Here is a 9,760-nt window from a genome sequence, read left to right as displayed (position 1 = left end):
TTTGAGACCAACTTTTAGTATGGAAAATGTCATCTCCTTAGATTATCATGCACGAGCTTGCTTGCAGTGACCACTGTGATTGGCTGATGAGTGACAGCCTGTAGCCTGGTGATTAGACACGTGCTACATGAGAACCCCAAAGGACAGAGATAAATAGACAGAAATGACAGGCTACTAATTGATTGACACAGCATCTTTGCAATGTATTAAATTGATCTGTGTGAAGACATGTCTGCATACATAGAAAGTAATTCAATTTGATTTACAATAAATCCTTACATTTAGTTTACATTTCGAAAAACGAAAGGAAAGGCCAGCGTTATTGCATCCTTTACAAACTGCAATTATTCCTTCACCAATGCACCACCTGATACCAGCAACATAACTAATGGTCATTGGGCCTTTTTCATAACTACACCCCCGCCAAAGACAAAGAAAAAATAAATCAAACGTGTCAGACAGGGGGGGTGGTGTGTAGGAACAACTGTCTGATAGTTCGGGCATGTCCATCTTCTCACCTGTGCTTTCCATTTCCGCCAAAGGCCCCCAGCACCCCTGAAGGTGGGAATACCACTTTCGGCACTGACACCTGCCCCTGTGATGATGGCGATGTGCTTGGCCTTAGAGAACACCTCCCGGAACTTGGCCATGTCTGCAAGACCAAAATGAGAGGTTTAGAATGGCCTCTTGTTGTTGTTGTTGTTGTTGTGGTAGTCTGGATTTTGGCTAAGCAATCTTGTGTATTCAATTATATTATAATTGATATAATAATTAATATAGTATAATTATATTAAGGCTTTTTGTTCAGATTTTTTTATTCAGATAGGACAGTGAAAAGTGACAGTAAGCAAGTGGGAGAGAGAGAGAGATGGGGTGGTATCAGGAAATGACCATGGGTCAAACCAGAGTCCCCTAGGGCATTTGGACCCGAATGTGGTATGGACAGTGCAGCCACTTGCACAACAGCTTCCAAAGTATTCGGTAATCTTTGGATTTTTGAAACAGACATTCCAAATGCCACCAGCAATCACAAAATGTTGTGACATCTACCTAATACTACCAAAGATAAAGAACATAGTGATAGCCTGATAGTGATTTTGACATCAATTAGGGTAATGATGAAACCAAAGTCTCTATCTAATCCCAGCCCAAAGTATGGTTACTGTACAGGCCAACAATAGCCAACATGGAAATCATCCCATTGACAGCTAAACCCTGCATGTTCCATCACATGTGAGAAAAGGGCTATGCACCTCATCCATTCAATTCCATTCCATAGAGCTTTCATGTCATGACAAAAATACACTTTGTATTGCCAAAGAATTTCTACTTAAGTGACAAGATAACCTCTAGTACTGTAGGAAATAGATGGACACCTGAATTGTACCGCACCATCTCAACCAAAGGCCTTGAGGAAGGTGGACGGGCCCTGACTGCATCACTCAACCGAGGAGCTAGGGACCTGGAGGCAAGGTGGCAAAGGAGCATTTGAGATGATTCCAAGCTGCTGAAATCAAACAAATAATGAAGCATTCAGTTTATTTTTCAAACAGATCCACTGTGTTTAAACAGATTTCTTATTAAACCTGTTTATTAGCACCTCAATATCCATTCATTCAATTTCACATCATTTTTACTCCAACAGTGCGGCAGATAATACACGTCAAAAGCACTAGACCAGGGGTCGGCAACCTTTTCTCTTAAAAGGGCCACTAGACCAGAAATAAAACATAAATCTGTTTGGGCCCGCCAATATATCGGAGGCATTTTAAAGAAATCAGTTTAAACATCTATCTTAATTAGCCTTAGGCATATGGCATTACTCATCATACTCTACATATGCTGTACAGTATAATATTTTCACAAACTGTTAATGTGTTAGGACAGCTTGAAACTTAACGACTATATGAAATTGTTAGAAATATTTTATCACTTCCATTTTTAGAGAACGCCAGGGAGCCACTAGAGAGGAGCTAAAGGGCTGCATGTGGCCCTTGGGCCGCAGCTGCCTTCCCCTGCACTAGACACTGGTACATATCAGCTAAATTCAATAAATCGGTATTTTGTATCGGAGGTTACAGTGTAGGCCTACAGCGCAATGCTATTCTTTGTCATGATTATTTTGACATTCACTTCCACTGGAACTACATGAGCTGTTTGCTAAAGATAAGTTACTGGCGCCAGCATTTCCCGTTTCATTTACAGAGTAAACTAAAATGTTATAAGGCCGGCTCTTATTTCGTGATTGTGGTATGGCAGGGCGATTATAAAACGCCTTTTGGTTGGTGCCTTACATCATTTTAGCATGATTCTCTAAAGTAACACAGTCGGCCGTAAACTCGTCATGGGGATGTCTCAACAGGTTAGCCATATGCCCATTGACAATGCGTGCAAGATTAGGTAACTTGTCAAAACAATTACATTGGGAAGAAAAAATGCAAATTACGCAATGCAAGCAGCACGCTGTAGTTGTTCCGTCTCACAGTTCGAGGTTAACACTTTAGCTAGCTATCGTTAGCTGTAACGTCAAAACTGACGGTGAACTAGGCTACCACCACCACCACGGAAGAAAATAATCCTCCAAGATGAACTAAACCTGGTAGTAGCCGCCTACTACACTATAAACTGCACTAACACATGCTATGTCATTTTTTTAGCTGTTATCAACGGCAAACATTTCCCACTTAGGTACACTTACCTTCCCTATTAGATGTTCCTTAATTAGATCTACAGAGCCTCAGTTTGAAAACTTTATGAGCCAGTCAGTAAATGTGTGTTTACTGTATTTTATCTTGGAATGCCGTAAACATGGTAATCATGTCGTGAATCGAAGTTTAGAATGAAATAGCAAATGCTGAGTGGGCCACCTGCTGGTCAGTAGTGAGTATCGCAAAGGAAACCATGCAGTGAATTATTGTTCTGTGCGTGTTCATGGTCGTCACTGATACAATCAATAGTAAGTAGGCCTAAGTAAGTACATTTTATTTATAAAGCACATTTAAACTGACCAAAGTGCTGTACAGTGGATAACTAAAGATAAAGACTAAGACAAATAATACAGAAAAACACACTGGACCAATAGTCATAAAAACATAAATAAAAAGAAACCTTCAATATCAGGGCACACAACACAGAAATACATAGGATGAGCAGGAGTACAGGGTTAAGGAACATAGAAGGCCAGGGAGTAAAGGTGGGGTTTTCGCCTGGATTTAAAGGCAGAAATGAAGGAGGCGGATCTAATATCCAAGGGGAGCTGGTTCCACAAATGTGCAGCAACTGCAAAAGCTCTATCACCCCTTTGTTTGAGCTGTGAGTGCGGCACATGCAGAAGCTCTTTATTTGAGGATCTCAGGGACCTTTCAACTGAGTAGGGCTGTACAAGGTTGGTGATGTAAATACTTGTTAACAGGACAAATGTTAAGTTATGGGTTACTCTCTAACTTTTAACATGCGTGAGTAATAGCCTCATTAACCTCCTTTATCATAGCATACATGTAGCTTACAACCGTGGTTTGCGTTAGGTAGGCTACCTGTCCTCTGTCTGACAGAGAAGGTGCAAGCCTACAAAATCTTGCAACATTTATCCACGAGGTGGCGATATTTTGACTTAGCCCCGACTGAACCTAAACCATAACTTCTAATTTACTCAATACTCAAATACCCATGACAAGTCTTAAAAAGAATGAGATCAGCAAGAGACCTTGAATTTCCCCTTGGGGATCAATACAGTATCAATAAGTATCAATATCTATCTATCTATCTATCTATCTATCTATCTATCTATCTATCTATCTATCTATCTATCCATCAGCTTTCTACAATCACACTTTTATTCAGGCCTATAAAGTTAAAAGGGGCCAAAAAAGGGGCCAGGCTAGGTCCTAACCACACCAAAACAACCCGACATAGAAGCACCTGCTTTCCTACTGTTATATCACCCCATCAGTTATCATTATTCTGGCTTCTTTATACAGTCATTACATGCTGCTTCACATCTGCATTATGGTATTGCACTTCATACTGCATTTGACATGTTTATTGTGTCCTGTCTGTATGTCTGTGTGTATATTGTCTATATGCCAATGTTACCAGAGTGAAACCAACAGCCTGAACAAAATTCCTTGTATTGTACTACTTGACAAGATAAAATGAGATTCTGATCGTGGTTAATCGAAGACAACTATCAAAGGCATTCTGACAGCATGGCAGGTTGTCACAGACTTGTATGGACACGAAGCAGACATTACGGGTGAACAAGATGCTAACACATTGGGGCATAAATCATAATCTCTGTAAATCATCTGTAATTGTTAACAAAAAATACATAAAAACATTTATTTATTTACGATACATCTATATGCTTCTTTAAAGGAGACCACAAGACATTCCGAAATAGAACTCACACATTATGAACACTGCATCACCCTAGCTGCACCTGAGGCAGCATAGCAGGGATCATTGCACACATTTAGAGTACATATATGTCCTGGTGATAACTCACTATATATCCATACACAGTTCTAAATAGCTTGGAGACACGTACCCTAACCTCTCCGACCTCCTCATTCGCCACACTCCTGCCTGCCGCCTCAGGTCTGTTGATGCAAGCACACTCAAGATCATCAGGACTAAGCTCCGGACCTAGGGCGACAGGGTCTTCTCAGCTGCTGCACCCTCCCTCTGGAACACCCTCCCCGACCACATCAAACAGTCAAATACACCATCCTTCAAACAGGCCTTCAAAAGTCTTCGAACTTGCCTTTTCCTGTTAATGGACTTTCCCAGCTTCTCCTTTTTTTCATTGCTCACCTCTCTTTTGTTTTCTGCGTTGTTCATGTACTTGTGTGTTTTTTTTCTCGGTTATTGTAACCTTGTCCATGTACCTTGTCTGTTTGTATGTACCTATGTAGAAACGTCAAAGTGTCTTTGAGTGTAGAAAAGTACTATAAAAAATAAATGTGTTATTATTATATTTTGTCAAGTGGCATAAATTGATCTTAAGTGTCACCATCTTAATCCTGAAGAGAATGTCTTTCAGTCTGGTATGGAGTTGAGAGTGCTCTGGAAGTGCTTCCAAGGCCAATGGCGAGTCTCTTGTGATGCCAGCCCCCATGCCAGCCACAGGATCCTGGCTCACAGCCCCCGCTGTACTGGACCCCCCGAAAGGAGGGTAGGGCAGACACAGTTTTCTGTGAATATCTTGAGAACTGTAGGGCCTAGGATGACCAATTTTTTCCGTATGTTTGCCTCCAGGGGTCATGTTAACCCATTCCATGTGCACACATGTACATAAACAGATACACACGCACACACATACATTCACAGTAATCATACGTATGACACATACTCACACAGTAGACATATGTACGCATGCATGCACATGCACAAACACACATACATGAGGCAAACACACAAGCACGCACACACACACACACACACACACACACACACACATAAACATAAACGTGTACACGCACACATGCACACAATTCAAGAATTTTTCAGAACTATGAACAGGCAAGATGGGGGGGTGGGGTTGTATAAAATGAATTTTACATGTGAAATCTATGAACTAATCATGTTTTGGTACTTGTCTAGCAGATACCAGTGAGAATTGAGTGTGGATAATGCAATTTAGTAAGACAGTTAGAATCATATAGGCCTTTCAGCGTGATTTATTTTTGTGGAAAAAATGTGCTGGACTGGGCGGCGGTCATATTTTGTACCACTCTGCGGTACATCTAGTTTATTTAGATGTACCTTCTATAATGTATTGGATGAATAGCTTGTATCTGACAAATAAATTGTTATGCTTTGACCCGCATAGTTTTCTAGAATTTCTTTAGATATCCCTCAATGTTTAAGATGTGCCAGGGGGAACGGCTAGGATTAGTCCCTAGGGCCGTGGGGGCTAAATCAGTGAAAGTAGGCATGCTACCAGGAGAACTGGCCATCGTATTGTACTGTGGTGGGTCACTGATTTTATTAGTAGTCTGGAATTAGACAGCTAACCTTAGCACACCCTGAACCCTCTGTAGCTTCGGTAAGATGTTCTGTCCAGATGAGTATAGTGGTCCAGGCCAGCACTATAGCCTCTGACCAACTTTCACACTAGGATCATTACTCAGTAAATGGTGCCTCCCGAATTAATCGGCCGAGTAGGGCCTTGCACACTATTCTTGGGGAAGTTGAGTCTAATTAAATAGCTAGAAGGCATTCTTGTAACAGTATTGTGGGTAGGCCTACATCGGCCTACTATGGATAGTAATATTACTTTGACTGAAACTTCTCCATATCTAGCGGGGTCAGATTCATTAGGTTAACAGGGGTTCTATAATCAATTGTTATTTCCAACAGCGCGCGGAAGCTTCACGATTTCCTTCGACCACTCCCAGTTCCCTCATTGGTCCTGACGAGTGACGTCTTACAGCACTAACCAGAGCCCAACATCCCTGGAAACTGTGTGGTGGCCATAGCAACTCGGGGTAAGGGGGTACCACCACAGCAGCCACAGCCAGTGTAGCCCAAAACTGGTCAAATGCAGTGGTGCAGTGCGTAGTCCTCTCCCCAAGGGAATGGCTCGCTATCTGCGTTAGTCAATGCAGCAGCAGGATGGCGGTCGTGGCAAAATCTTTGACAAACCGTCTGTAATAAGACACCAGCGCCAAGAAACTATAGCTACATGTATGTAGTTTCTTCCACCTCTGACAGGACACTGGCAATGGTTGGCAACACAGGCAGTCTCTGGACTTTGAATGGCATAGAGATGGTGGTGGTATATGTGTGTGAGTGTGTCTGTTGTGACGCCCCACCTCTACCGTGCTGGGTCTGCCTCTTTCTCCCTTGCTGGCTATGATATTGTTTGTGGCTTGATCTTGTCTGTTCCTGTCTTGGCCTGTAGGAGGAGCTGTGGAGGTTCTAACGAGTGGCTAATTGATGGACTAATAGACCTCTGAAGTTCGCCTACAAAAAAGCTGCCATCTTTGACATCTGGTATCTGGCGATTTTTCCTATGGGAAAATAACATGGAGATTTTGAATGATCGCACCTGTTAAACTCTCGCGGGGATGAAAAAGTCTGAAATGTAGACATTTTCCTGAACACACTTTTGTCCTCTGCCTTCGAGTGGATACTGTGATCTCCGGTACTTGAAAGCGGCATACTTAGATTTTTGGAATGCAACTTGCCATAGGTAGTTAGGTTCAATTAACAACCGGATCTCCTTATATGGGCAAAGATGGCCGTTTTGGTTCATTTTTGTAGGCGAACTTCAGAGGTCTATTGGAGATTGCATAAAATCAGTGCTCTCCAGTTGGTTCTGTCTCTCTTGCACCACACTCATGAACACACTCTCGGCAGGGCTGGCTGCAGCTCTGCGCCTTTACTTTTTGCACTACATACCCATATGCTGACATATGGCACTTTGCTTTGCCTTGCACATACTGACTTTGTAAATATCTCATTTAATAAATATACTTTCGTTTAAACCACTTTGGTGTGGTCTCCCCTTCATGTCGTGCTTACTCCGAGCCAAGTGGTTTCAACACTGTGTAGAAAGCCCCTACATGGGCAGTGGATAAATGTCAACAATGCAGGCCTCCTGGATGTTGGCCAGTCAGAATGGATGCTGGACTGCTCTACTCGCAACAAGCACTTATTGGATGGGTCTTTTCTTTCTTTCACCATGGCTATCTCCTGTCACCGTGGAGATGACCTGGTGGTCTTGACTTCTTGGTACCTGGGAGGCGTTATTTGAGGATGACAGTCCTCCCATTGGGTCACTGTGTTTTAAAGGTGCTCTAAGCGATGGTACATGTTTTTTAGGTTAAACCATTTTATGTCACTTACTGCAAACAACACCTAACCAACCGCTAGCTGTCTGTGTCCTGAATACACTGTAAAAAAACACGATCTCTGTGGACAGCCCAGGCTCCAAAAACAAAACCAACCTGGGCAAACCTATCCGATAAAAACATAACAAACCGTTCCAGCAAATCACAGACGAGATGCGCGTTTAGGAGAGATTAAATTGCACGGGAGCAGCACGGGAGGGAGGAGGAGGAAGTAGAGAGCTAGCTCTCTGTTTTGTTTGAAAGTCAACAGAAGTGACTTTACCCACCATCGCTTAGAGCACCTTTAATGTGGGCTGAGGAGTGGGTTTATGGGTCACTGATTCTGGGCAGTAGTGTGCCACATGTGCAGCCTGTCCACAAGGGTAGGGGTTGCATCTAGTCTTGCAGCTCCCAGAACTCTGGTTTAGAGCACTGTGGGATGCGTGTTGATGACATGCTTCGCCTGCCCATCCACAACCAGACAGGTGGGAGAGTTTTGGGCAGGTGTCTTTCAGTCGCTTTTGCCACAAACCTCAGATGAATGCCTGAAGTGTGAGTTTCTTTAATTGGTTGTAGCTGAACCTGGGGTTGTCCCAATGAGTGTGGAGCCACAAATGCCCCCAAACTTTTTCTCTCACACCTGCGTTGAGTCGGGAGATTATCTAGGGCATCGTCTGCAAACACCAAGCAACCTAATTGGTGATTGTGGGCCAACTTACTTGTTCTCCTGGTGGCAGATCGATCAGCACCGAGAGGGCCTTTTCAGAGTGAGTGCCACTTGGACACAGGTTTCTTCTACTGACCATTGAGGTTCGCTGCCAGCTGCACTTGGACAAGGCAAGATTAGTAGCAGGCCTTCGCCATTAAATGCAGTAGCTTTGTGGCTGTTTGCTTTGGCATCTCCACTGTCATCAAACTGGTGACTCGCTGGTCGAAGTAGTTTCTCACCGAATGAGCATTCCTCCAGGCTAGTGCAGCCTTGCAGGTGTGTCCAGTCCTCAGTTTGACTCCAATGCAGGTGGTACGTTACTCTATTCCTGTGCTGGTTATGGGACTGACTGACACACCCAGGAAAACGTCACTGGGCTCTAACTGGGCAAATCACTAAACATTTTTTATATAGCCTAGAATAGAGTGATAAACCACTCCTTCACTCACATTGCAAATTAATTCACACAACAAGGAACACAGCACAAGCTAAAATAATCTGTATTTTGGTGTAGGAATTAGGAGTTGGCCCACATGTTTGAAATATGCAGAGGAAAACAAGTTTGTGCTATGGCCCATATAATGCATTTTTGTATTTTACAGAGATATTGTGCTTCCAGAAAACTCAACACTTGATACATTGTGACACTGAATAGGGCTATGGCATACAGGCTTTGAAATCAAAATGAATGTGTCTGCTATTTTATGTGAAAATCTAATCTATTTTAGAAATGTTGATATCAAATGCAGTGGATCATTTTGAATGTTTGAACGTTGCCAGTGAGAGGAATGAGTAATGCTTGCAGAAAGAGAGAGAGAATTTCTATATGCGAATGATCATAATTTTGAGAAGTTTTGATATTTGGGAAAGCAGTTATAACAGTGTCCATCACTTGGAGTTATTTAACAGTGTGTCCTCGGCATTCTGAAATTGCACTATTTCGGAAATGTAGCCTATAGGCTACATAGCTATAGGCCTATTATATAGCCTATAAAATGAAAAACTAGTTTGAACTATAGGAGCCATTAGACCAAAATGCCAATGACATTCCAGTTTATGACGATTCTGTTTCAGCTGGTTGCAACTTGCCGTACGAGTCCAGTATAGGCTCATTGATTGTCCTCTATTAATTTCGCGATGTTCTCATAATAAACCATTGGTTTTACCGGTGGGCGGGATTTACAATATTGAGTTTGTATTCCTCTCCATCTGACGA

At 42.6% G+C, this 9,760-nt stretch overlaps 1 protein-coding gene across 1 annotated transcript in view; it reads right to left on the bottom strand.

The window, feature by feature from the left end:
* The window catches only part of LOC125296248 (NAD-dependent protein deacylase sirtuin-5, mitochondrial-like), a gene marked incomplete in the record, with an annotated part of 8,292 nt that extends 5,724 nt beyond the window's left edge, over nucleotides 1-2,568 (bottom strand). The window contains 3 exon segments of the mRNA XM_048246049.1: nucleotides 519-652; nucleotides 1,377-1,504; nucleotides 2,447-2,568. Of these exon segments, the coding sequence (XP_048102006.1) occupies nucleotides 519-652; nucleotides 1,377-1,488 (246 nt within the window).
* Nucleotides 2,569-9,760: the final 7,192 nt, after the last annotated feature.

This window comes from Alosa alosa, chromosome 1 (genome assembly GCF_017589495.1).
Source record: "Alosa alosa isolate M-15738 ecotype Scorff River chromosome 1, AALO_Geno_1.1, whole genome shotgun sequence".
Taxonomy (NCBI): Eukaryota; Metazoa; Chordata; class Actinopteri; order Clupeiformes; family Clupeidae; genus Alosa; species Alosa alosa.
The sequence above is the reverse complement of the archived record's forward strand: the minus strand, read 5'-3'. Positions and strand labels throughout refer to the sequence as shown.